Source organism: Chrysoperla carnea, chromosome 5, assembly GCF_905475395.1.
Source record: "Chrysoperla carnea chromosome 5, inChrCarn1.1, whole genome shotgun sequence".
In the NCBI taxonomy this organism is placed as follows: Eukaryota; Metazoa; Arthropoda; class Insecta; order Neuroptera; family Chrysopidae; genus Chrysoperla; species Chrysoperla carnea.
Window position 1 is genome coordinate 65409433 of NC_058341.1, and position 26277 is coordinate 65435709.

The window sequence follows — 26277 nt, forward strand, 5'->3', positions numbered from 1 at the left end:
CCTTCAGGACCCACAATAAAAATATTTAGCTAGATTATAAAATTATTATTAATTAGCTAATCAATAATAATTTTATAATCTAGCTTAATATTTTTATTGTGGGTCTTGAAGGGGGTATATTTTACGAAATGCATAATACAGCCCACAAGAATGCTCTTCTTGATTTTAATAAGGTATATTAAGTTTAGTCCCAAGTTTGTAACTCTTAAAAATATTAATGCTACGAACAAAATTTTGGTACAGGTGTTCATAAAATCACCTAATTAATTCATTTTCGGTTGTCTGTCCGTCTATCTGCCTGTCTATCAACACGATAACTTAAAAACGAAAAGATATATCAAGCTGAAATTTTTATAGCGTGTTGTAAAAATTGAGATCGAGTTCGTAAGTGAGCAACAAAGGTCAATTGGGTCTTGGATCTATAAGACCCGTCTTGTAAACCCTTAGAGATAGAACAAAAGTTTAAATTTAAAAATGTTCCTTATAAAAAAATAAACAACTTTTGTTTGAAACATTTTTTTTTTGTAAACCTCACTGTCAACTCACGAGGGCGCAAATTTGGTGCAAATTTTATAGTATATGTTATATGAGAATGTCAGTTATGAATATGAGGCTATCTAAGAGTGGACATCTTTCTTTGCTTAAGGTAGTACCAGCATGAAATCACTTTTCGACAGATTTGGCCGAATTTTTTTTCTCGGGTTTATAATAGCTTTATTTATGAATTCCTAAAATTTCATAATTTTTGACCGTTTAGATCGCGAGATATTTAAAGACAAAGTTCGCGATTTTGAGGGTCATGTCCCATTTAAAGCATGTAAAATGTCCGGTCTCTCCAACTATTTTTTATGATATTATTATATATTGAAGAAAAAGTAGAAAAAAATGTTTATACAATACAATTCTAAAAAAAAAATTTAGAAATTAATTTTCACTTTCGAGATATTAATTTTGACGTAAATTGATCGAAATTGGGACGTTGGCATAATTATTTCCCATTTTAAACGGTCAAAATTTCTGAAACTTTGGGAATTAATAGTAAGCATTATTAAATTCTTAAATTTAATTTTTCGTTAAATTCTGTCGAAAAAAAAATTGTACCATTGCTTTAACATAGAAACTGCAAATACCATGCTGGAACATCGTTAAGTAACGTCAAAAAACAAACGATTGCGCCATCAATACTATCTATACATGGGATTTCAACAATTAACTCAGTCAATTGTTTGTTTTTTCACTTGTTTATCTTATTGTTTGTTAGGCTCGTGTCGATATTCCAATTGTATTTGGTTTGTGTGTTTTGTACTGTTCTGTCTCAAATTACTTTGAGTATAATAAAATTGAGTTTATGAAAAATGAAAAAAGTAAAAAATGCTTTTGTGAAGACAACATTTGATTTTGATATCTGGCCAATTATTGTTTTATCTTAATAAATATATATAATTATAATAATATAATTCATATACGTATACATATTGGTATTCATATGAATTTACGTTTTGGAAAAGTTGTTTAAGGGGTTAGGTGTAGTCAGAATTTTCAAAAAATATTTTTTCTAAGATATTACATTTTCTTACAGTATAATATCTTAGAAATATTTTCTGAAAATTTGAAGTAAATCAGACAAATACTTTTTGAGTTATTCGATAATTAGCAAAGGGTTCTCGGGCGCTCTGAAACGTTCGAGAGCAGGTATCTAGCAACAGCTGCAAGAAACCGGCATATAAGCATGCTAACGACAACACTCAAGAAGGTAGAATGCTGTGTAGACAACATCAAATATTTTGGAAGCCGCTACATCGGTTGAAGAACTATTATATGGCCCAGGAATAGATATTACGTTACGTAAATTGATTGTAAAACTTCAAATGCGTTTTTCTCAAAACTATGTTTTTTAATAATAATAATAATAAATAATAATAATTGAACTGATGACCACTGTAGCTCGAAAACCGCTCGGTAGATTTCAATGAAATTTATACAGCTTTTTGAAAACATGAAAAAATAGTGCCTGATCGAGTTTATTAATTATGCAAGGTATATTAAGTTTAGTCCCAAGTTTGTAACGCTTAAAAATATTGATGCTACGAACAAAATTTTGATATAGGTGTTCATAAAATCACGTAATTAGTCCATTTCCGATTGTCTGTCCGTCTGTCTGCCAACACAATAACTCAAAAATGAAAAGAGATATCAAGATGAAATTTTTATAGCGTGGCTCAGGACATAAAAAGTGAAGTCGAGTTCGTAAATGAGCAACATAGGTCAATTGGGTCTTGTATTTTTTAAACCATTAGAGATAGAACAAAAGTATAATATAAAAAATGTTCCTTATAAAAAAATTAACAACTTTTGTAAACATTTTTTCGTAAACATCATTGTTTACCCGATTATATAGTTTGTATTATATGGGTATATAAGTAAAGTGTGTATGTATGTATGTTTGGCTATATTTTTCTTTACTGATATGTAAAAAAACTTTACGAAAAAAGCAAACTACTGCGTAAAGAACTCTGTCCTTACATGGTATTTCAACAATTAACTCAGTTAATTGTTTGTGTTCATTTGATTTTTTTTTAATTTCAATAGTTTATAAACAATTAACCTATTGGTTATTCCCGAAAATTTGGAAAAAAATTTCTTGAGATCGCCATTTTGTTAATTTAAAAAAGAAAAAAAAAGCTTCCATAAGGCACTAGATTATCTATTAATAAAACTAATTTTTTTTGTCCGATTGATTTTAAATGAATCTCCAAAGATGATGTTCACCGCAAGGAGCTTCGGTTGGAACTGGATTAACAGAAACAGCCATTAATTTTAAATTAATTAATTTTTTTTTTTCAAATTTCTTTTAAGTCAAGTCGAAACCTTATTAGGAATGCTATGTTTTTACTTTTATAAAATAAAATAATTAACTGGCAACAAAAAAATTATTTAAAATTGTCATTTTTTCATGTCTCTGACTACACCTAACCCCTTAATATGACAATTGAAAAAATGATTTGCCAATTATATTTAAATACAAATCATTTACGTACATTCTAATTTTATATTTAGTTCGGTCTGTACACTGTACACTTTACCCTACTGCTTCTACTAGTACTTAGTACAAAGGCTCTAAATATAATACATTAACTTTATACATTACAGTCTGCATCAAATCCGGTAGTTCCGATTTTTTGCAGATTTGTTTATGATGTTATTCCAATGAATAATGATGAAACCTTTTCAGAAACTTTTTAAAGTAGACTAAATTTGCTACAATATGAGAGGAGAATGGATTCTGTAGACCCAATACTCCGAGATAAAGCCTTTTAAAATTTATCTACATAACTTTATTCATCAGAGCTAACGTCAAATTCCGGTAGTTCTGATTTTTAGCGGACTAGTTTATGATGTTGTCCCAATGAATAATTCGAATTTGTGACCTCGAGTAACGAACAAAATTTTGTCAAAAATTAAAAAAACCCGTAAAAATTTCAGATTTTTTCAGATTTTGGTGATTAAAATCCTAAAAGAGTATGACTGTGAAAAGGAAAAAATTATAAGAAGGCTTTTTGACGTATTAGTATCTAAAAAAACATCGAGTAGCTTTATTTAGTTCTAAAAATTGGACCAATAGGGTTTCTAGGACAACATCCGGAATATTAATTTGAAAGTTTTTCTGAACTAGAAGCAATTGACAAAATGCAGTCCTCGATTTTTGTACACTCAACTCTATGTAGCGCCTCCTCTATCGAACAAACACAAGATTTTTATAACATGTATATATGAAATATACATAGTATATTAAGTTTAGTCCCAAGTTTGAAACGCTTAAAAATATTGATGCTACGAAAAAAATTTTGATATAGGTGTTCATAAAATCATCTAATTAGTCCATTTCCGGTTGTCTGTACGTCTGTCTGTCTGTCAACACGATAATTCAAAAACGAAAAGAGATATCAAGCTGAAATTTGTATAGCGTGCTCAGGACGTAAAAAGTGAGGTCGAGTTCGTAAATGAGCAACTTGGAGCAATTGAGTCTTGGGTCCGTAGGACCAATCGTGTGAACCGCTAGAGATAGAACAAAAGTTTAAATATAAAAAATGTTCCTTATAAAAATAAACAACTTTTGTTTGAAACATTTTTTCGTATACATCATTGTTCACCCGTGAGGGCGCAAATTGTATAGTATGTAGGTATTATATGGTAGTCTATACATGGTATTTCAATAATTAACTCAGTCAATTGTTTGTTTTCACTTGTTTATTTTAATAAAAAGAAAATAACAATATTTATTTAAGTATTATTTGGTCACATAAAAAACATTTTCGTAAATCATTCCATGGAATCATTTTCATACGCCTACTATGAAAAGTAAAGCGTCGATTTATTTTTAAAAGAAAATTTAACCTAAATAATATAAGTAAATTGAGGAAACGTACATTATTTAAAACATGATGAAAAAAATATTTCCTGGTTTCTTTTTAATTTTTGTAAACAATAACAGTAGTGTTAGTATTCCAAGCAAATTGGCAGTTGTTATTACTTGAATTTTCTTTAAATTCTGAAACGAGAAATTTTCCATCGAAAAATTGTAGGTTTTTAATTTATAAAAAGGATTTTTGGAACGCATTCTCTCACAGCACCTGATAAATTATTTTTACATCTGTAAAATATAGTTGAAATCGACTGAGTAGTTTACATATTTAAATAAAATTCCAACGATAATTTTTTCCCTGGTTATAAGTTAGTAATTTCTTTCATATAAATGTTAAAGAGGGCAAAACTTTGATCTAGGCGGAACATCAGAATGTTTTTTCCTCGAAATAGAGTTATCCAACTAAATCTATCCTACCCTGATTTATCCCTATCTAAACTGCCCTGACATATCCCTCCTTGATACGCCTATGCCTATTTGTGATCTTAATCCCATGGCCATGAAAAATACCAAAATAGTCATGGAAGTTATGAATTTTTTTTAAGGTAGTATGGATTGTCAACAGATCATCTTTTTTTTCAAAATTTTAAATAGCGTACAAAATTTAATACACACATTACCATAATTTATCATAATAATTAAACTGATTTTATAACAATTAATAATACATAAAATTCTATTACAAAAAAATAAAAATGAAAATAGTATTTTTACCATTCATTTGATTAGTTATTATAGTTATAATTCCTATATTATCGACATATTATACTCTAGAAATCTTCTGTATCATAATAAAAATAATAGATTTGGCAACGGTACAACGGTTTAAAGCGCCGAGTTATGGTTCTTTAAAATTTTCGTAGTCGATTGTCTATTTTATAAAAACAATTTTTTGTGACATATTAATTAAACTTGTGAACCGATGTCAACGATATCTGTCAATGATTTTTAAAGTTATCATACTCATAATGAAAAGTACGAAAATTACAATGTGAATTAGCCTTTTTTTCTCTGAAGATTAAAAAAAGATCCTCTAGATGGCAATATATATGTGCACCCCCCCCCCCCCTCCTAGTGTTGCCATCTAGCGGATCTTTTTTTAATCTTCTGAGTAAAAAGGCTAATTAAAGCATTATATTTTTAAATAATTCTAAAAAAAAATTTAACTAAGTACATAAGACAAATTATAAACATTATCAGATTATCATTAAATCCGTACATACAATAATTAATAATTCCAGACCTTTTTCCTCTGAAGATTAAAAAAAGATCCGCTAGATGGCAACACTATTGGGGGGGGGGTACAAATATATCCTGCCATCTAGAGGATCTTTTTTTAATCTTCAGAGGAGAAAGGCTAATTGTGATTAATTGTTAATTTTGGAAATATGAGAATTTTGGTCTTGTATAAAGAATAACGCACGGGATCCCATTGAGTCAATGTAAAAACTACGATTTTTAATTTTCAATATTTCATTAAAAAAGTCGATAAGGCATCCTCAAACTTGAATAAAACATGCTTATCTATAATATAATAAAAGGCTAACTGTTCTAAGTTTATTTTTATATTTTACCCATACTACCTTAAGTATATTTATCAAAATATACTAGAATACTATTTTATATAGTATGATTGGTAACCCTGTTACCTATATCCATGCACCATTGCACCCCTATGCAACATTTAAATCTATTTCTCCCTCACGGAAAACAGCTGTACAGTATTCGTTATAATTTAAAAAAATTAAAAGTGACGTTTATTTTTATTCTTAAACTGTTTTTTAAACAAATAAAAACTCTCTTAATTTAATAATGTTTATATTAATAAATATTCTTTCATTTATTAAATTTTATCAGAAAAACAAATTATTAGACGTTTATTTTTGGAGAAGCTAGTAAGTAGATGTATCATTGATTCTTTTAAGAAAAATTATTTGAGCACGATGGTAACAAAAATCATCCCCTTCATTTTTATAAGCAATTTTTTTTTAGTTTTTAGCCATAATTAACTTCCCAGGCGGGTAGTTAGTGTAATGGGTGCGATTTTGAAAATTGATACATATCTCCACGTTTCAAGGCCTTTAGAGTCGAATAGCACATGTATGTATGTTTGTATGCTCGGATTCAATTTTCGTCTCGCATATCTCGAGAACAAATGATGATATTGACATGAGACCAATTTCATTTAACACATAATTATGTAGCTTAGACCTGATTAGGTTTTGAGCAAAATCGGTCAAGCCGTTTTTGTACCGAATGAAAAATTGTATAATTGTCACCATTATCACTTATCATTTATATAGTTTTAACGTCAAATTATAAATATTAAAACATATGATATTTTTGTATCCTTTCCACTGGCAAGTTAGTCGTGTGGACCTTTCGGGTCGCATCTAGACCGCTTTTTTTAGTTTTAAAGCAGGTGCTAGATATAGTTATGTGTGCAAAAGTAGAGAACCGATTTTGACAATTGGTTCTTGTTCAGAAAAGCTTATAGATTAATATTCCGAATGTTACCAGAAATTCTATTGGTCCAACTTTTGTATATCCCTCCTCCACCATAGTGACAGTCAAATGTCAATTTTGAACCAAATAAAACTACCTGAGATTTTTTGGTTAATATTACGTCAAAAAGGCTCCTTGTGATTTTTTCCTAAAGTTCACCGTTTTTAAGTTATAACTGTTTAACGTTTGGAAAAACTTCAGAAAGATTATTTTCAAAGCTGAAGATTAATGCAAATAAATTAAATTTTTGAATTTTGCGAAATCTTACAATGATCTTTGAACATCTTAATAGCAGGTAATTTATGCAATATCAGGGTCGAGTGTCTAATTTTTTTCAGAGCAGTCTAATTAAGATGCAACACGGCTCATGTTCGTAATTTAATTTAGAACAAGCTATACTTTTAGAATTTTCCGTATGATTCACCTTTCATTGTAAACAACCCGAAAACGGAACCATATTGAAAATAGTAAAAAAATAGAAAATAAGTGTATATGGGTGGGATATGGGTGCAAATCCGAGATCAAAAATGTGAAAATTCAATATAGCGGCCGGCAAATGTCGTTTTTCCCTGAAAATAATCATTCTTACCACCATACTGTGGCAAAATAAAAAAGATAATGATGGGGAAATAGTGCTTTTAAGAGGGTTTTTGAAGTTGCTAAATACAAATCTGAATTCAAAAAAAATGAAAATTTTAAATGGCGATCGGAAAATTTTATTTTTAACCAAAAATACATGTCGCTAATAAATTTATAAAACGATGATAAAATTTACTTATTCAATATTAATTTTTTTACTTTTTGTTGAGTCAGTTCACTGTTTCTTGAGTCACTAATTTCTGGATTTCACGAATCTTCCAGGCGCTATTTTAAGTTTTCACATCTTGATTTGGCGGCCTCTAAAATCCCTTTAAAAGCACTATTTCCCTATTTTTATTTTTTTGTTTTGCCACATTTCGGTGGTAAAAAAGACTACAGTCAAACCTGGATAAGCGAGAGTTCAAGGCAGCACAATCTCATTCTCGCTTATAGAGGTTTCTCACTAACCCGAGTTTCTCGCTAGCGCAGGTACATAGGTAGCGTTTCTGTCTTATAGAGGTACGCAGCAATTATTAGTCACAGCAAGTACGAATGAAGTAAATATATTTTTATTGTAGCCATAATTCCTCCTAAAGAATATAAATAAATAAAGCTTGACTGTCGCTTATAGAGGTATAGATAAGTAGCAGTCTCAATTACGGAGGTCCATTGACGAAAAACGGCTTTCTCTTATAGATGTTTCTGTTTCTCGCTAATAGAGGTTTTGGGAGCTTAAAATGACGGGTCCTGGCTATTACTCTCACTCATAGAGTTTTCTCACTTATCCAGCTCGCATTTACCCAGATTTGACTGTATTTTCAGGGAAAAACGACTTTTGCCATATTGAATTTACATTTTTGAACTTGGATTTGGATTAAGCGACGTCGAAAACCTACCCACATAGACTTATTTTCTATTTTTTACAATTTGCATAATTGAATTATATGTATAACCCAATCATTTATTCCTTTATAAATACCATAGGGAAAAAATGAAACATTTAAAATTAAAATTTAAAATGTTAATTTGTACTAACAAGGCGTTGCAATTATATGAGTGTTTTTATTAAAAAACAAGTGACAACAAACAGTTGATTGAGTTAATTGTTGAAATACCAAATAGACAGTGTTGATTACACAATCGTTTGTTTTTTCAAGTAATGTAAGTAAAGAAAGATAGCCATACATACATGTCACACAAACATAACTGATATTCTTATATAATACATACTATACAATGTTCGAACCTAATGTTTTCGAAAAAATGTTTCAAACAAAAGTTGTTTCTTTTTTTATAAGGAACATTTCTTACATTTAAACTTTTGTTCTATCTCTAACGGTTTACAAGATGGGTCCTACGGACCCAAGACTCAATTGACCTATGTTTCCCATTTACGAACTCGACTTCACTTTTTACGTCCTAAGCACGCTGTAAAAATTTCAACTTGATATTTTGTTCTTTTTTTTTTTTGAGTTACCGTGTTGTCAGATAGACAAACGGAAATGGACTAAAAGGTTACAAATTTGGGACTAAACTTAGTATACCTTGATATATTTCATATACACGGTATAAACATTTGGTTGTAGTGAAGTTTATTATTGTTGATTTCTTTCACACGATGCAGATGCTTGATAGATAGAATTCAAACTAGCTGACGGACTAGTCACTAGACGGTCGATACACGATGTACAATGTACGGTAGAGTATAACGTATGTGCTGTGGTGGCGATGGCCGTCAAGCGTAACATATTTAAGGGTGAATAATATTATCTTTTAATATACAATATACATTACATATATATACGTATTTTACTTACAATTACATAGGTAATTAGTTTAACCTAAATATTTGTATATATACTGTCCCGCAAAAAAGTTCCGCACCTAAAAAATTTTCAATTTTCTCGAAATTTCAAACAGGGTGTATCTCGTCGAAAAATGATTAGATTTTAATGAAATATTCATCCGAAACGCTCAGAAAATTCGACCATTGCGATTTCTATTCTTTATCGATTACCAAATAAGTTTAATGATATAATCGGGTGTGAATGAAAATGCACTGGATAATGCACTCATCGAAATCATTTTTATACCATGTATATATGAAATATACATAGTATTATAAGTTTAATCCCAAGTTTGTAACGCTTAAAAATATTGATGCTACAAAAAAAAAATTGGTATAGGTGTTCATAAAATCACCTAATTAATCCATTTCCGGTTGTCCGTCCGTCCGGCCGTCCGTCTGTGGTCACGATTACTCAAAAACGAAAAGAGATATCAAGCTGAAATTTTTACAGCGTGCTTAGGACGTAAAAAGTGAGGTCAAGTTCGTAAATGAGCAACATGGGTCAATTTGGTCATGGGTCCGTAGTACCAATCTTGTAAACCGTTAGAGATAGAATAAAAGTTTAAATGTAAAAAATGTTCCTTACAAAAAAATAAACAACTTTTGTTTGAAACATTTTTTTTGTAAACATCACTGTTTACCCACGAGGGCGTTAATTAGGTACAAATTTTATAGTATGTATTAATATAGGAATATCAAAGTGAATATCTTTTGTTATTTACATGACGTCAAAAAAAAACAAACGATTGCGCATCAACACTTGCGCATTATATGAGAATATCAGTTTAATATGTCAGATATGTATGTATGTGAAATGTGACAGAGTTATCAACACTGCCTATACATGGTATTTCAACAATTAACTCAGTCAATTGTTTGTTTTCACTTGTTTTTTAGAAGATTAGCTGCAATTTTGATTTTCTTATATGCTGTGTGTCGTATAATACAGATTAGGGTTACTATATATGCATCCATGAGTATGAGACAGTTCATATGTATATACATGCAATGTGGATAAGAAAGATATACTTTTTTTTGTATTATAATAGTATCTTTATTAGAAGGAATCAGTAGTATCTAGTCAATGGCTAAGTTTACCGAAAAAACTCGCAAAAGTCAAAAAAAACTGTTTTCGTGCGATTAAAAAAAAAAGTTTACGTCAATGCAAAAAATTAAATTGTCCAGTTCTATATCTCAAAAAAACCTATCGATTGACGTATGGTAAGTCCGATTTGGATGCGAAAATAATCGTTTTTAAGTTTGCTTATAACTTTTTTTTATTTTTCGATTTTAAAGTTGATATTTATTGAAGTTATGAGTAACAAATTCACAAATCTTCAGTTTTTTTTAGCGAAAAATTTTCGATATATCGCATTTTTTCGAAAAAAGGACACCTTTTGTAAAAACTTTCCTCTTGGTCGAGGGACTAAAGTAGAGCGGTTTTTCGGCGTTTAATCTCTTCCTCTATATTTTAGCAGCAAGTAAAATTTTTTAATTTTTGATGCCGAAATCGGGCAACATAAAAGTGTATTTTTTTTTTTAATGAAATTTTTGCGTTAACAAATAAAACTCGTAGAGCTCTGAAACTTTCACACGTTATTAATAACAACGTTCTTTATATTAAATTGTTATCTTTCGCGTAACGATGGTTATGATCCCGTTAAAATCGAGTATTTCTGTATCCCAAAAAATGCACTTCGGCATCAAAAATTAAAAAATTTCACTTGATGCTAAAATATCATGCTCGAAGAAGTCTTGACGAAAGGATTAAGCGCCGTAAAACCGTCTGTGCCATAGTCCCTCGAGCAAGAAGAAAGTTTTTACGAAAGGTGTCCTTTTTCGAAAAAATACGATATTTCGAAAAATTATCAAAATTTTTTGCTAAAAAAAAAAAAAATTGTAGGTTTGTGAATCCATTACTAATAACTTCACTAAATATCAACTTTAAAATCGAAAAAGAGAAAAAGTTATAATCAAATGTAAAAACGTCTATTTTTGCATAAGTTTTCTCAGCACGTACGCATCCAAATCGAACTTACCATTCGTCAATCGACAGGTTTTTTTGAGATCTAGAATTATCCAATTTAATGTTTTTGCATTTTTTTTGCACATTCAATGCTGGCTAATGACGGAAAACCATGTACAGTTTCTCTTAAATTAGAAAATTAAAATCTCAAATCCGGCTTAATAAATCTAGGAGAAAGAAAATTAAGTGTAATTTTGAATAGGCGAACATGTTTCGAATGAAACAGTTTTTATAATTGTTCTCCTAATACTGAATACAATAACTAATCTAAGCAACGATCAAGAGTTAGTCACGAGCTAATTATAACTTAAAAAGTAAAATTTGACTTGATAAAAGTCTTATTAAAATTAAAAAAATTTCCGCTTAATTATACAAATCGCTTTTATTAACATGTTTTGTGTGTTTTTTTAATGTTAGATTTATTATCAAACATCAATTGACTAGTAAAGTTAGTTTCAAGGCTATGTAACAGATGCTTATGCTTGACAATAATCAAATTTTGCAAAATAATAAAGTTCATATTACGAACAAAATTTGTTTCTAAACACTACATGTATGAGTGAGTTTAGTAATCTAAGTTAATCAGTGTTTAAGGTAGTATGGGTAAAATATAAAAATAAACTTAGAACAGTTAGCCTTTTATTATATTATAGATAAGCATGTTTTATTCAAGTTTGAGGATGCCTTATCGACTTTTTTAATGAAATATTGAAAATTAAAAATCGTAGTTTTTACATTGACTCAATGGAATCCCGTGCTTTATTCTTTATACAAGACCAAAATTCTCATATTTCCAAAAAAAAAAACTATGTTCACATAATAATGCACCAAGAAAAAGCTTAAGTTTAAAGAATTTATATGTATAAAAAATAATACATGTTATCGATCATTATCAAAAAATATTAACGATTAATCATAATTCACATTGTAATTTCCGTATGTTTCATTATGAGTATGATAACTTTAAAAATCATTAAAAGATATCGTTGACATCGGTTGGCAAGTTTAATTAATACGTCACAAAAAATTGTTTTTATAAAATAGACAATTGAGTCCGAAAATTTTAAAGAACCATAACTCGGCGCTTTAAACCGTTGCAACGTTGCCAAATCTATTGTTTTTATTATGATACAGAAGATTTCTAGAGTATAATATGTCGATAATATAGGAATTATAACTATAATAACTAATCAAATGAATGGTAAAAATACTTTTTTTTTATAATAGAATTTTATGTATTATTAATTGTTATAAAATCAGTTTAATTATTATGATAAATTATTGCAATGTGTGTTAAATGTACGCTTATTTAAAATTTTGAAAAAAAAGGTGGTCTGTTGACGACCCATACAACCTTAAATGTAAATCAATACAGTTGAAATAAACACAATAAGTATGTATACTGGTTGTTTAATTTACATCTTTGCATAATACATCTGCCACAAGCATGAGAGAGTACACTGAACAAAAAATTATTAATACCAACCGATATGGGGTTGTCTCAACCTCATCGCGAGATCATATATGGCAAATCGTGCCACATGTGATACAACTACTATACGGGATTGAGTGGTGAAGTTGACACAAGCGCATGGGTTGTTTGTATGAAAGTAATATACTGTCTAACAAATTTCAAATATTGTTGTTTTGAATAGTATTAATATTAAAAAAAATTACTGATATGATTGTCACAACTACACGAGCAGGTAAAAAAAATAAAAGATTTATACCTGTTAATAGGTTTATTTAAAAAAAAAATAGATTTCTTCAAGACGGATTTGAACCAGCGACATATGGGTTACTATTGATTTTAGTGTTGGTTAAGTCTAGAGCTTGCGCTATCGATGCTTGTTGCATATGTACCAAAAAATATAGTAAATCTTTTAAAAATGGTCAATATGTTTATTTCAAAGTCTCTGTTAACTGTTAACAACAATCTTTATGAAGTTGGCTCAATCACATATGGACTAGACATGATTCATATGATTTCGTACTAACCTAATTCTATATTTAAAGCAAACGTAAAGTACATAAACTAAGTACAATTTTATTTTCCATCAATAAAATGCATGACTTAAAACTAAAATCAATCTCTTTCATAGAAGTAATGATTTTGTTTATTTAAACTTCAATGAGTTTTATCAATGAATTCATATTTTAAATTCAATCCCATTCTATTGTAAATACAAATATTTAGCTGTACAGGTTTCAATCGTTAGGCAATTGTTTGAAAGTCTTTTTACTTTATTTCAATATGAAACGGCCAACTTCGGAACGATGCTGTCATTATTTTAATTTTTTTTCAGTGTACACAATCAACGCACATTTTACAAATACATATAAATTATTATTTGTATTGATTATTAAATGTTTTTAAAGAGAAAAATATATGAAAAACTTCACTAATTTTGTAGAAAAATTAAAACAAGTTAAATTAATATAATCACTTAATTCATGAAAGATTCTTTGAAAAAAATAAACTAAGAAACAACTGAGACAGTTAAACGCAAAGTGGTCGACATCTCCGATTTTGCTTATCGGATTGAGGTCAATTTAGACCTAAAATTTTCCTTATTGTTTTATTTTTCATTGCCCAATGTTTAATATTGGTTAATCTCTTAATACGAGTCAAGATATTCATTAAGCAATGTGTATTAGAAAGATACTATTAGACGCTTGTGCTATTCACAGGCATGCAAAGAGACATCTAATAATATCTTTCCTATACACATTATTTATATGTACTCTCTCACACTCATTGATATTCTAAGGGAAATGATTTAAAAACATACAGTGTATTCAAAAATTAAATGTTTTTTTCCTCAGAAAGATTTTAGAAAGTAATTTTTCGATTTTCGATCAAAAATTATATTATGTGCTAAAATTTGTTTCAAAACAATTATACTCGGTATGAGGTTATCCTTTTCTAGTTAAACCGAGTCAAAAATAGTTGTATGCAAAAAACAAACTTATGAACTTTTTTGTTTCTTATACTAGAAGCTTGTTAATGTATTTTTGAATAATCCCTGTAATAGGTAGTTTAGCATCTCTAATTTGTAAATTTATAAAAAAATGTCATAATTTATCAAAATAATTAATATATACATAATAACCTCTTAAGCTAAAATTAGTTTGTTATTAATACAAGTTATAAATAAACTAAACAAAGACGGATGTCGAATCACGATTTTAAAATTTAAACAAAACCGGTCGCATGATATATCATTTAAAAATTGGCTAGTGTACGCCTCAGTTGTAAGATCTATTGTGAATTATTCTCCCTCTCTCATAGGTCAAGGTTCACAATTCACAAATTATCAATTTCAGGCAAAATTGAATAATAAGTCCTCAAACAACAAAGTAAAAATATGCTTAAATGTCTTTTGTTTTTGTATATCTTTTGCATCAAAATTTAGTTTTTTTTTTTTAAAGGGTCTTTTAAGTTTTTTAGTCAAAAAATCGACGTTTATGGATTTTTTTAGAAACTGTATTATTTATAGCAAAAATACTTACATATTACATAATATTATGCAAGAGTAAACGACAAGGTCATCTTGATTAGTGAGAATTTGCGCAGAGCATGCAACTTACTAGAACACAGTTGAGAAGGGTGGTGGGACTCTTGACAGGATACTGTCGATTGAACTATCACCTTCACAATATGGGGATCCCCAATGATCCCACTTGTAGAGCCTGTATGGAGGTGATGGAACCTCCATTCATGTTATTTGCCCCTGCAGAAATCTGCACGACGTTAGTTTCAGAATGTTCAGATCCGACACCTTGGATCCATTTATCCTGGGAGAGATCCCGACGGATTAGCTGTGGGCTTTATGTCTGGCGTCTGACCTCGGCAGAATCCTTTAACTCCATTCGATTTTAATAGCTCCTCCTACCCGAAGGCGTCTCGTCTTCGGCTGACAGGTCGTTCTCAAGGAGTACAAAATTTTCCCGACTAAAAACACATGTTTACAACATGTGAATTGACGGGGATAGTTTTAAAAGGGGATGTGAATTGGTTCCCACTCTAGCATAGCTTTTAGTGGTCGGAATAAAAAAAAAAAAAAAAGTATTATTAATAGTATCGTCTTCTAGTCTCGTTAAGGTAGTACGAACGCCAAAGCAATTTTAGACTTAGGTTTCAAATTGATTGTACCTTATTTTCAACTTTGATGATGAATTGTTATAACTTCATAAATGTAGATGAAATATGATAATAAAATTTTTCGATACCTGCTTTGATTTTCGAAATCTCGAAAGCTAAATGATTAAACAAAATTTTCAATTTTGGATATTCTTATACTGTCTAGTTATAATATAATTCACCATCAAAATTGAAAATATATATTTTTTAAATTTGTGTCCCCACTACTGTGCTCATCAATAATTTATTATACCATGTATATATGAAATTTACATAGTATATTAAGTTTAGTCCCAACTTCGTAACGCTTAAAAATATTGATGCTACGAAAAAAAAATTGGTATACGTGTTCATAGAATCATCTAATTAGTCCATTTCCGGTTGTCTGTCTGTCTATCGTTTGTTTGTCCGTCTGTCATCACGATTACTCAAAAACGAAAAGAGATATCAAAATGAATTTTTTATAACGTGCTGAGGACGTAAAAAGTGAGGTCAAGTTCGTAAATGAGCAACATAGGTCAATTGGGTCTTGTAAACCGTTAGAGATAGAACAAAAGTTTAAATTAAAAAATGTTATGTGTTATAAAAAAATAAACAACATTTTTTCGTAAACATCACTGTTTACCCGTGAGAGCGCAAATTGTATAGTATTATATGGATATATCAGTTATATATGTGTGACATTTACGTATGTGTAATATGACAGAGTAATCAACACTGTCTATACATGGTATTTCAACAATTTACTCAGTCAATTGTTTGTTTTCACTTTTTAAGTTTTTAACTTTAATTTAAATAGTTCTTTTTATAATTTCCACCGACTAGTTTTAGAAAAATCGATTAAAACATCATCCATCTACCGTTTTACCATAAACCAATGTTAAATATGCCTACTTTTGAAATCATTTATTTATTTAAATAATCGGGCAACCTTACCCAAAATTTTCAGAATTGATTTAGACTTAGTTCAACTTCATATAAAAAAAATCCAGGATTTTATTTAAAATTGCCTTGGTGCTCGTACATCCTTAAAGACTAAATAAAGTGATCTTTAATACTAATATTGTTGTCTATTTTTATAGAATTAGCATTATAATAGTTATTTAAAGTAAATGAACTTAAATTATTATAAATGATTATATTAATATTCGCTTGAGTTGTGGATAGACAGAACTATTCATGTTATAAACCGGTTTGTTTTTATATCTATTACCTTTGAGTTTATACATTCAGTTCTTCATTTATGTTATATAATATAATATAAATAATAATTATTTTTCCCTAAGAAAATATATTTCAAAAATTTATAAATATCATTATTAGTCCAATAAAATAACCTATGATGAATATCTTTCTTTTCCAGTCTAATTTCTAGAAGACAAACTAATTATTTTCTGAGAACTTAGATCAGAAAATTTTTAACTTGCATTCAGCTTTTGACCATTTTAAACCTGAAGGACCAATTTTTCGAATATAACTACGCTTTACCTTATTCAAAGTAGATTAAATTTCCTACAATTTGAACCGTCTGCGTGTACTTAAGATTTTCCAAAATACAACAGTTAAAAATTTTTTAGCTATTTTTCGAACTATTAAATAACCCTGTAAGTCTAATTTTCAAGTAACTACACCTTAATTTGATTTGAAGAAGATTAAATTTACCACATTTCAGGTTCAGAGCCCTTCTCTGTAGGCCTTAAAGTTTCCAAAACACAGCTGTTCAAATTTTATTAATTTTTTCGAATTCTGTAATCTTATTTAATATTTTGTATGCCGTAATTCTTGAGAAAAGGCTTTACGCTTTATTGGTTCAAAACAGTTGTAGACCCCCCCCCCCCCTTTTGTAAATTTTGGTTGTAGCCGTTCATAAAAATATTATGTAAGAATTTTCTTAAATTTTGTTAAAATTAATACGAATTAGTTTTGAAGGAAATCTTTTTATCAAATTCAAGGATTTAAATGTTTGAATTAATGCAGTTGCATTTATATCACATCATATTGTTTTGTTTTAAATACATTTCTGTTAATTCTTAATCGCTTTGTTAAAAATTGAACTCATTAAATATTGTAACTTGAGTACAATACAGTACTTCAGTAAGAAGAGCAGAACAGATAAAGAGGAACAAAAAGTTCTTTTTGGTTTTTTTTTTAAACAAATAATTTAATCTGATTAAAACATAAAATATTAAAAATTAGTATTTTCTTGCAATCAATTACTATAGAAAATATACAAACTACAAACTAAAGTTATTGGCACAACTATAGTTTATTATAGTGCCAATAATTAATTTTTGCAGTCGTCTATGGTTGCATCATTATCAATATGTACAGAATGTCTGGGTACAGAAACAAAAAATAAAAATGGTAATCCAGAAAAGTTAAGTTCATGTTCTGATTGTGGTACAACTTATCATTTAAGTTGTATGCCATCAGGACCAGATTTAGCGCTCTTATTATCAAAAGACATGCGATGGTTTTGTGAAGATTGTCGTACATGTAATGGATGTACGGTACCAGATTTAGATGTTTGCCTTCTATGTTGTTCAACGTGTGACAGAAATTATCATTTGAAATGTTTGGATCCACCTGTAGATAAAAAAAGTAAAACACCATGGCGATGTCGACATTGTTCTCAACATGATACTGCTATCAAAAAGTCACAGAAATTGGATGCAGCTAATTCTGTACGAAAAAAATTGAATAAAGATCGAGATAAAGATGTCACCACTAAAAAGTAAGTATTGGAATAGAAAATTTTTTTATCCATACAAAATAAAAGTAAAGGGAGCATTCATAAACAAGGTGATTCAATTCCAGCCTTTTTGAACCCTCTCCCTACCCCTATTTAACTTACCGTAGCCTTTACTATGATCTCCCTTCGGATGGAATGTAGTTTTTTTGTTATCAAGTCAAAAAGGCATTTTGTATTTTGTGAAACACTTGCATTGCGGCATTGTAAGAATATAGCGTTCATAGAATATAAAAGTACCCAATGTTTGAAATTAAATATTCGTATACCGCAACTTGGGGGCAACTTAAACTGTAAATTATTTTCATTGAGCCAAAAAAAAAAATATATTAAGAATTATGTATCTTAACTTCATTACCTCCCTCTTAACCAGCCACGTGGTTTATGTATATATATACCAAAAACCTGAAAACAGTCTAAAAATAATCCTGTTTTCGGAGCTGTAGCTCGATTAGAAATTAACCCATAAGCAGTCGTGCTATGTCAAGTCTTTCAGAAATTGTGGGAATTTTCTGATCACGAGAGTAATGGTGTAATCAAAAAAAATATTAACTTTGCAAATATTCGGGCGTGTACTTTCGTTAGTTTCATATAAGTTGTATTCAGTAAATTAAAAAAAAACTTGTGATAGAAATATGTTGAAATTAGTTAAAATGAATTTAATTATTTATATTATTTTTCTGCTCTAATATTGTCACTCTCAAACATCATTCAATAATTCCTTAATCAAACTAAATTAGCTAAAATATATATATTATGTAGAGGTTATGATTTACGAAGTTTATTTACACGTGACTAAAGATCACCGAACGGTTGACGCGAGTGCTGGCAGACTAAAAGTGATTTTTTCTTATTTTCTATAAAATTTAGTCGCTTGATTATTTGGTTAAAAATGGATAGATTTTTTCCTCACAAGTTATTATAAAAATAAATTTTTTACAAAAATCGAAATACTTAAAGACGTCTTTAATTCTTTATACTATGTAACTAAATATCACATGCTATAGATGGAGTTTGGAATACTCCGAAAGTAAAATGAAATCAAATCAAAATTTAACTTAGAGGTTAGGTTAGAGTGGCTGTCCTGGGATGGGAAACACTTAGACCATAGGGTCGGTTGTGGTACAGAAAAAGAGGTTAATGTATCCCCGGCCACTACACCATGAACCATTTGGAGATGTTGAAAAACAGCAGAAGTCTTTGAAGTCAACGGATTTAAGGTTGTAAAGGTCGTCAAAGAATGACTGGCTCAAATGAGTCCATATCCGTATGGCAAGAGCTGGACAGTGACAGAGAAGATGAGTCATCGTTTCACTGTCAGACCCAGGTGTTCAGCGTCACTGCCGACTAGTCAGTGTCCTTCAAAAGCCGTAAAATTTTTTTGTCTATTACAGGATACTGGCTAGTTTAATTGTACTCAAAACATATCTGTTTTGTAGTACCACAAATGCGATCCTCCACCCATCTAAGATTGGCCTTTATTAAGATATTCTCTTTAAGGAGGAGCTTGCAGTTCGCAAACGGAACTCCTGGGTGCTTGTTGATGCTTGCATCCGACATTCTCTGGAATGTCCGGGTACGCATATCAGGTTTGCATTCAATGTTCCGCCAGTCCTCATTTTAGGACGTTCGGCAGTCTTGTCGGCTACCTTAGAGGTTATAGGTAGATCGAGCTGGAGGATTCTCACCGGTAAAATATTCACAAAAATTCTATACTTCTACTATATTCCCCATGCAAATACTATAAAATTTAATATTTATATAAACTTTTTTTGTTTGCTTTTACTGTACATTCTCGACTTTCATATTGAGAGATTTCATGTTCAACTCTGTCTTTTCTAATCTTATATCCTGAAGTCGAAAGCTATGGAAATTCGAATTTTTTTTTATAACTAGTCTCAAAATTTCTGTAAAGTAGTTTCTAATAGTTCTTGATGAACAGAGCAAAAATATTCAAGGATACAAAGTACTAAGCACGCGGGTTTTCATTTAAAAAAAGTTACAAAGAAAGGGATTGTAATAAAAACTTGGGTTTTATGAGTTAGGTTATTTTCTACATATAAAAAGTGAAGAATGAATTGAATCGATTAAGAAGCTTCCTTTGTTCAGGCGCAAACTTATTCGTAAATAAAAAAATTAACGTAAAGATTTAAAAAAAAAAAAAAAAAAACTAATCAATTAGCACAAAAATAATATTGAATATTAAAATTTCAGATTACCCAAAGAAGCAATATCAAATAACAATGACAGTACAAAATTACAAAAAATACCAAAAAAATCAAATCAATCAACAAGCAACCAACAAATAACGAAAACAACAAATCTAACGGCAATTCAACCAATAACAAAACAATCACGTTTAGAGGACACAACTACAGAAGATGAGAGTGAAGATGATTCATCATCAACTGATCAAGAGAATCATCTACGTACGAATCATCAAACAACAACATCAAGTGCAATATCTTCTTCAAAAACTATCATTGATTCACCATCAAATAGTTTAAATTCATCGATCACACCTCACATTGAAACAAACGATCGAATATCTAAAGAAAAACAAAAGTTCTTCAGATTATCTGCATTTAATGCTGATAAGAAACGGACTAAAACATTAAATAACACCAACACCATTGATAACAATAAAACAATTAATAATGAAGTGATTACTCCAACAATTAAAAATAAAATTAATAATGAAGTTATTACTCCAACAATTAAAACTAAATCAAACAATGAAGTCAATCAAACATCTTCACTTAAAAATAAACCTGTAAATGAAGTGGCACCAGTTGCTAAAAATAAAAATGAAGTTACACCAACTACTAAAAATAATATAAAAGAAGTTGCAACAGTTACTAAAAATAAAAATGAAGTTGCAGCAGTTACTAAAAACAAAAATGAAGTTGCAACGGTTGTTAAAAATAAAATAAATAATGAAGTGGCTGCTAAAAATAAAGTGAATAAAAAAATAAGTGAAGTTGAAATTAAAAAGGAAATTAAAGAAGAAATTAATAAAGAGATTAAAAAAGAAATTAAAAAAGATGGTAAAAAAATTGATTTAACTGATAATAAACAAAAACCTAAAAATGATAATATTAAAACAATTGCTAAAGATGTCAATCCAGTTAAAACAGTTAAAAAGAAAGTAGTAAAACCATCATCTCATTCTCAACCAACTCCCACTCCCACCCCTGCTGTTGTTGAGCAATCTAAACGTAAGACAATTCAAAAACAAACCGTTAAAAGTAAGCTATCATTATCATCAGACGATTCTGATGCTAATTCTAGTTCAGAATTTAACAGTTCGAATAGTTCTGATGATGAAGATAGTTCGGAGTGTTCAAGTTCTGATTGTTCAAGTAGTTCGGGTTCCGATTCAGATAGTTCTGAAAAACAATCAGAGAGTTCGAGAAATAAAGTATTTGGTTCGAAAACTTCTGATATGCTGACATTTGGTAGTATCAGTACTCTTGGTAATGAAAAAGATTCATCACCTTGGGGATTTGCAGCTGTTGCTACGACTACCGATTCAAAGAAAGTTGATTTATTCTCAACGAAATCAGCTTCGAACACTAATCCGTTTAGTGGTTTTACAGAGAATAAACCTTTTGTTGATAAATCAATCGATGACAAAGCTTCGTCAACGACCTCGAATTCTAGTAGTAGTATTGATAAATTAAAACCTGGATTCGGACAATTAAAAGGTTTATTCGATGGTTTATCACATTTATTTACAACACCCACACATAGCCGATCAAGAACGGCTCAAACACCTAATTATTCGTTATCACGACGCAAACGTAATGCAGATAAATCGGAAGATGATAATAGAGAAGTTATTGTTAAAAAAGTTGTGAAAGAATTATCACCACCTAAAATATTATCTAAAACGGAACCTAAATCCGAATTAAAAACAAAAGATAAAATAGCATCTAAAATTGAACAAAGTAATAATATTGTAAACTCGACTCCTCCTGCTCCTGCTGTGACATCAAAACCTGAGAATGCAATTGGTATTGCTACAATTGTTAAAGAACAATCAAATATTACAATACCTCCTAAAATTCCAAAACGTATCACTCCTATACCAGTACCTGCTACCAATCTAACCCAAGAGAAAAAAGTACCGAGGCCAGGTATTTTTGTACCGTCAACGTCATCAAATGAGGATGAAATACCTTATTTGTCTCCATCAAATTTAGTTAAAACAGCTGTAAATTCAAAGCGGCATGAGCAAGAGCGACGTCGCTTATTGAAAGGGGATGCTGGGTTAGGGTTGAATTCCCCATTTAGATCTAGTATGGAGGATTTACGGACTCAAAAGCGCACTTTAAATGATGGTGCTATTCATCTAAACAACTACAACTCAGTTGGACAGCAGTCAGCCATCAATCAGACGGGTAAGATCGGACTCCAATCGGATACGAATCACAGCCAGGCACTAAAAAGCTTGTTTTTGCATTATTGTATATGCCAATGTCCAGTAGCACAACTAAGAAGTAGCGTTCTCAGTCTCTCAGCAGTATTTTGTTTATTATTATAATATTTTAAATATTTGATTCATATCATTCCTTACTCTACTTGTTTCCAAAAAAAACCATGTTTTTTCTTTTATTTTAACAATAGCGATCGATTCTCAAATAAACGTTTAGCTACATGTAATACTGTAAAAATATTATTTTTTAAGATAATATTACCTTCGAAAAAATTCATCGAAAATCGAAACTCTATCGCAAACAAATATTTTACACTAGAAAAAAAAAATACCGAAAAAAAAATTTTGTTGTGTTCCGAAAATTAAAGATACTTTTAGATTTTTAGTCAAATCATCAAAAGTGAATTCCCTGTAAAAAAGATCTCTTATTTACAGGGAAAATTGTAGAGGAGATGTGAAAACTAATTTTGAGTGGCGGCCGGTTTGTATTATACAAAACCTGTAGATTGAATGCCGCAGAGACGTTATTTTCAAGATGTTATGAAAATTTTCAATATCGGTGACAAGTTTAAAACTATTGAAAATATTTATTTAAGCAAATCATTTTGTCCAAAACCCGATAAAACGAGAAGTATACCGATCGATTCTTCGCTACAACATTTTATCAAAAATAATTGTTTATTTTAAACGAAAAAGTTTAGTTATAAATTTGAAAAAAAATTGACATATGCTTGAAACTCGATAAATAAATTTAATCGAGGAAAATGCTTCAAACGAAAAATGTTAGTTACAAAGAGACACACATCTTATACTGGCATCGAATTCGATTTAAGTTTTCAGGCGCAATTGATTTCTCACTCTGATTCATAACTGAAAATCATTAGATGAACGCTTTAAATTAGAAAGTTGTTCTTTATAAATACGTAAACATTTTTGTTTGAAATATTTTTCTGTAAAGCGAATAGTTTAGACAGTAATTGATAGCAAAATTCTAACTTTTTGTTCATTTGTTCATTCAATTTGAACAAGAATGGTTTTATTGAAAAACAAAGCACTTTTTTTGGATTTATTAGAAATTTTTTTTTCGAAGAGTGTCCAGATTTCGCAGAAACAATTATACAAAATAACAATTTTGACACGAAAAAACAATTTTGGGTAAAACTTTTCAGTCCATTTTTGACTAAACTGTACGGTTTGCGGAAAAATATTTCGAACCATAAATGTTACATGTTTAATAAACAACAACTTTCTAATTTACTCATTTCCAGTTATTAACAGCATATTCGATTTGTGTTTTGAATGCTGGCCGATAATTAGTATCGAGGTTCTCTAATACACGCCAATCATTCCGAACTTATCGAACAATGACAATTGAATCGTCCGGTTTACTTTTCGAACACCAAAAATAGATAATAGAATATCCCACCACCATCCTTTTAATTAACTTCGGCTTTTTTTTTCTACTACGAAAACATATTTTTTGATAGGGTTTCGAATCTAAACCAACTGATTTTTTTGAAGTAAAGTAATTATAATATTATTTTTACCTTATTATTGAAAATTGTTCATTTTCCATTGATTTGAAAAGAAAGACATGCATGTCAAATTTTATTTTTGAAAAATGAACAAATATTTCATTCTTTTGTTAGAATATTTTGAGATAATTTGTTTAAAACGCTTTTTGAGGGATTTGAATAAGGGTTGTGTTTGGTTGTATGCAATGAAAATTTGATTTAAAATGAATGGTTGAGTGAAAGTGGTATTAATACAAAATCAAATTTTGATTGTATCAATCTAAACTATCATTGATCAGAATTATAATAAATAATAATTTTTAGCATGGAGTGGTGTATGGTGTTCATCCCTAACTTAAACTAATTCAGATTATAGTTCTGTCTTGTCAATCACTAAAAATCTTAATTCAATCTAAATAAATCACTTAAATTTAAAGCAACTTTTAAATGAAATATATAATTAATCCGGCCGGTTTTTCAACGCGATAATTAAAAGAAAAATAGTAGTTTGTAAGAAAAAAATACTTTTAAAAGAATCGGAGTGTAGGAAGTTATTTTTTAAAAAGCATTTTAATAAAAAGAAAAAAAACTAAAAATACGGGGTTGTAGTACGAAAAAAATGAGACATGCTGAAATGAAATCCGATGGAAACTTTACAAATATAAAGAATAATATACAAATATAAGAAAATATGGTTTTATCGGGAAAAATCATCATTGATAAAACCGTGAAAACGCAAAGAAAAACGGGAATTTACAGTGCACACTGCTCAATATACAGTGCAACAACTTGTGTCGTTCAACTGTTACATTTTGTAAATTTCCATTTTTCTGTGCGTTTTCACGGTTTCACCATGCATCTACGAAATTCATAATTAAACTTTAACGAAGAAAATGACTTTTTTTAACTGTCGTAGAATCTATCGAAGTATTTGGAAATTTTCTATTATTTTGCAACGAAATTTTTTTTACAAAAAGATACCATTAAGAGCTAAAATTTGAGCCTCGAAAATAAATGGCGAAAGATTTGATGTGTTAAAATCGTATTTTCTCGTAAAGTTTCCATCGGATTTAACTTAGCTTTCTAATTTTTTTTTTCGTTTTTTGTTGCGATACCACCCCTTTTGTTTTTCTTTTTTTTTTTTATTAAAATGCCTTTTCCGCTCTTTTTTTTTTGTGAAAAACCGGTTTTTTGCATCTTTTCCGATTTAAAAAAAAAATAACTTCCTACTCTCCGATTTTTTCCAAAGTTTTTTTTACTTAAAAACTACTCTTTTTCTCCTAATTATCGCATTTAAATACCGGACGGGATCATTTTTTTTAATATGAAAATTCTCAGCCTGCTCTATTAACAATAATTTCAATAGTGAGATTATTTAATAATGCAGTGCTTTTAAGATTAAGATTAAACCTCGAAATAAATACTGGTGTTAATTAAAAAGAGTTGAAAAAAAACATATACAGGGTGGACCATTTTAACCTGTTATGGCTAATAGCTCGTTTTGCAGTTAGCTAATCAAAAAATACCTTAAACAAAAGTTGTAGAGTTTGATGGGGAACATCATCTTCTGATATCAGATTGAGTCTAGTTCTCCGGGTTGCTTTAATAGTCAATTTAGATAAAAAGCAGTAAGAGACAGAACAACACTTAAAATTAGAAAGTTGATCCTCATAAAAAAACCAAAATTTTTTATTTAAAACATTTTTTCGAAAATCGTTAGTTTTCGGAGGAAATGCGACTTAAAAATATGTCATTATTGCAGTTAATCGAAAGGATCCAAATTGGCTATTAAAGCAACCCGGAGAATCCCAATCTGATGTCAGAACATGATGTCCTCCATCTAACTGTACAATTTTTGTTAAGGTAATTTTTTGATTGGTTAATTACAAAACGAGCTGTTAGTCATAATAGATTATAATTATTCACCCTGTATACCTCAGGAATACTGGTATGATCGATTTTTATTATTTTTATTTAGCTCATATTATGGATAACGTATAGAAAGTCTACGGCTACAAAATCTTATTATCGCCACGAATTATTCAGAGTT

The 26277-nt window shown here is 29.6% G+C and overlaps 2 protein-coding genes across 5 annotated transcripts in view; both read left to right on the forward strand.

The window, feature by feature from the left end:
• The window catches only part of LOC123301309 (histone acetyltransferase KAT6A-like), a 28828-nt gene extending 7401 nt beyond the window's left edge, over positions 1–21427 (forward strand). Inside the window, exons 2-4 of the mRNA XM_044884046.1 lie at positions 17824–18260; positions 20490–21234; positions 21392–21427. Coding sequence (XP_044739981.1) covers positions 17824–18260; positions 20490–21234; positions 21392–21427 — 1218 coding nt within the window. The remainder of the gene's footprint in view (positions 1–17823; positions 18261–20489; positions 21235–21391) is intronic.
• The window catches only part of LOC123300842 (putative uncharacterized protein DDB_G0271606), a 55939-nt gene that overhangs the window by 12209 nt on the left and 17453 nt on the right, over positions 1–26277 (forward strand). For 2 of the 4 annotated variants that reach the window (XM_044883489.1, XM_044883490.1), the window contains exon 1: positions 21503–22678. The exons of 1 other annotated variant lie outside the window; for it this stretch is intronic. In XM_044883489.1, the coding sequence (XP_044739424.1) occupies positions 21721–22678 (958 nt within the window). In that variant the 5' untranslated portion in view covers positions 21503–21720. One more of the 4 variants, XM_044883491.1, reaches the window with a different exon arrangement.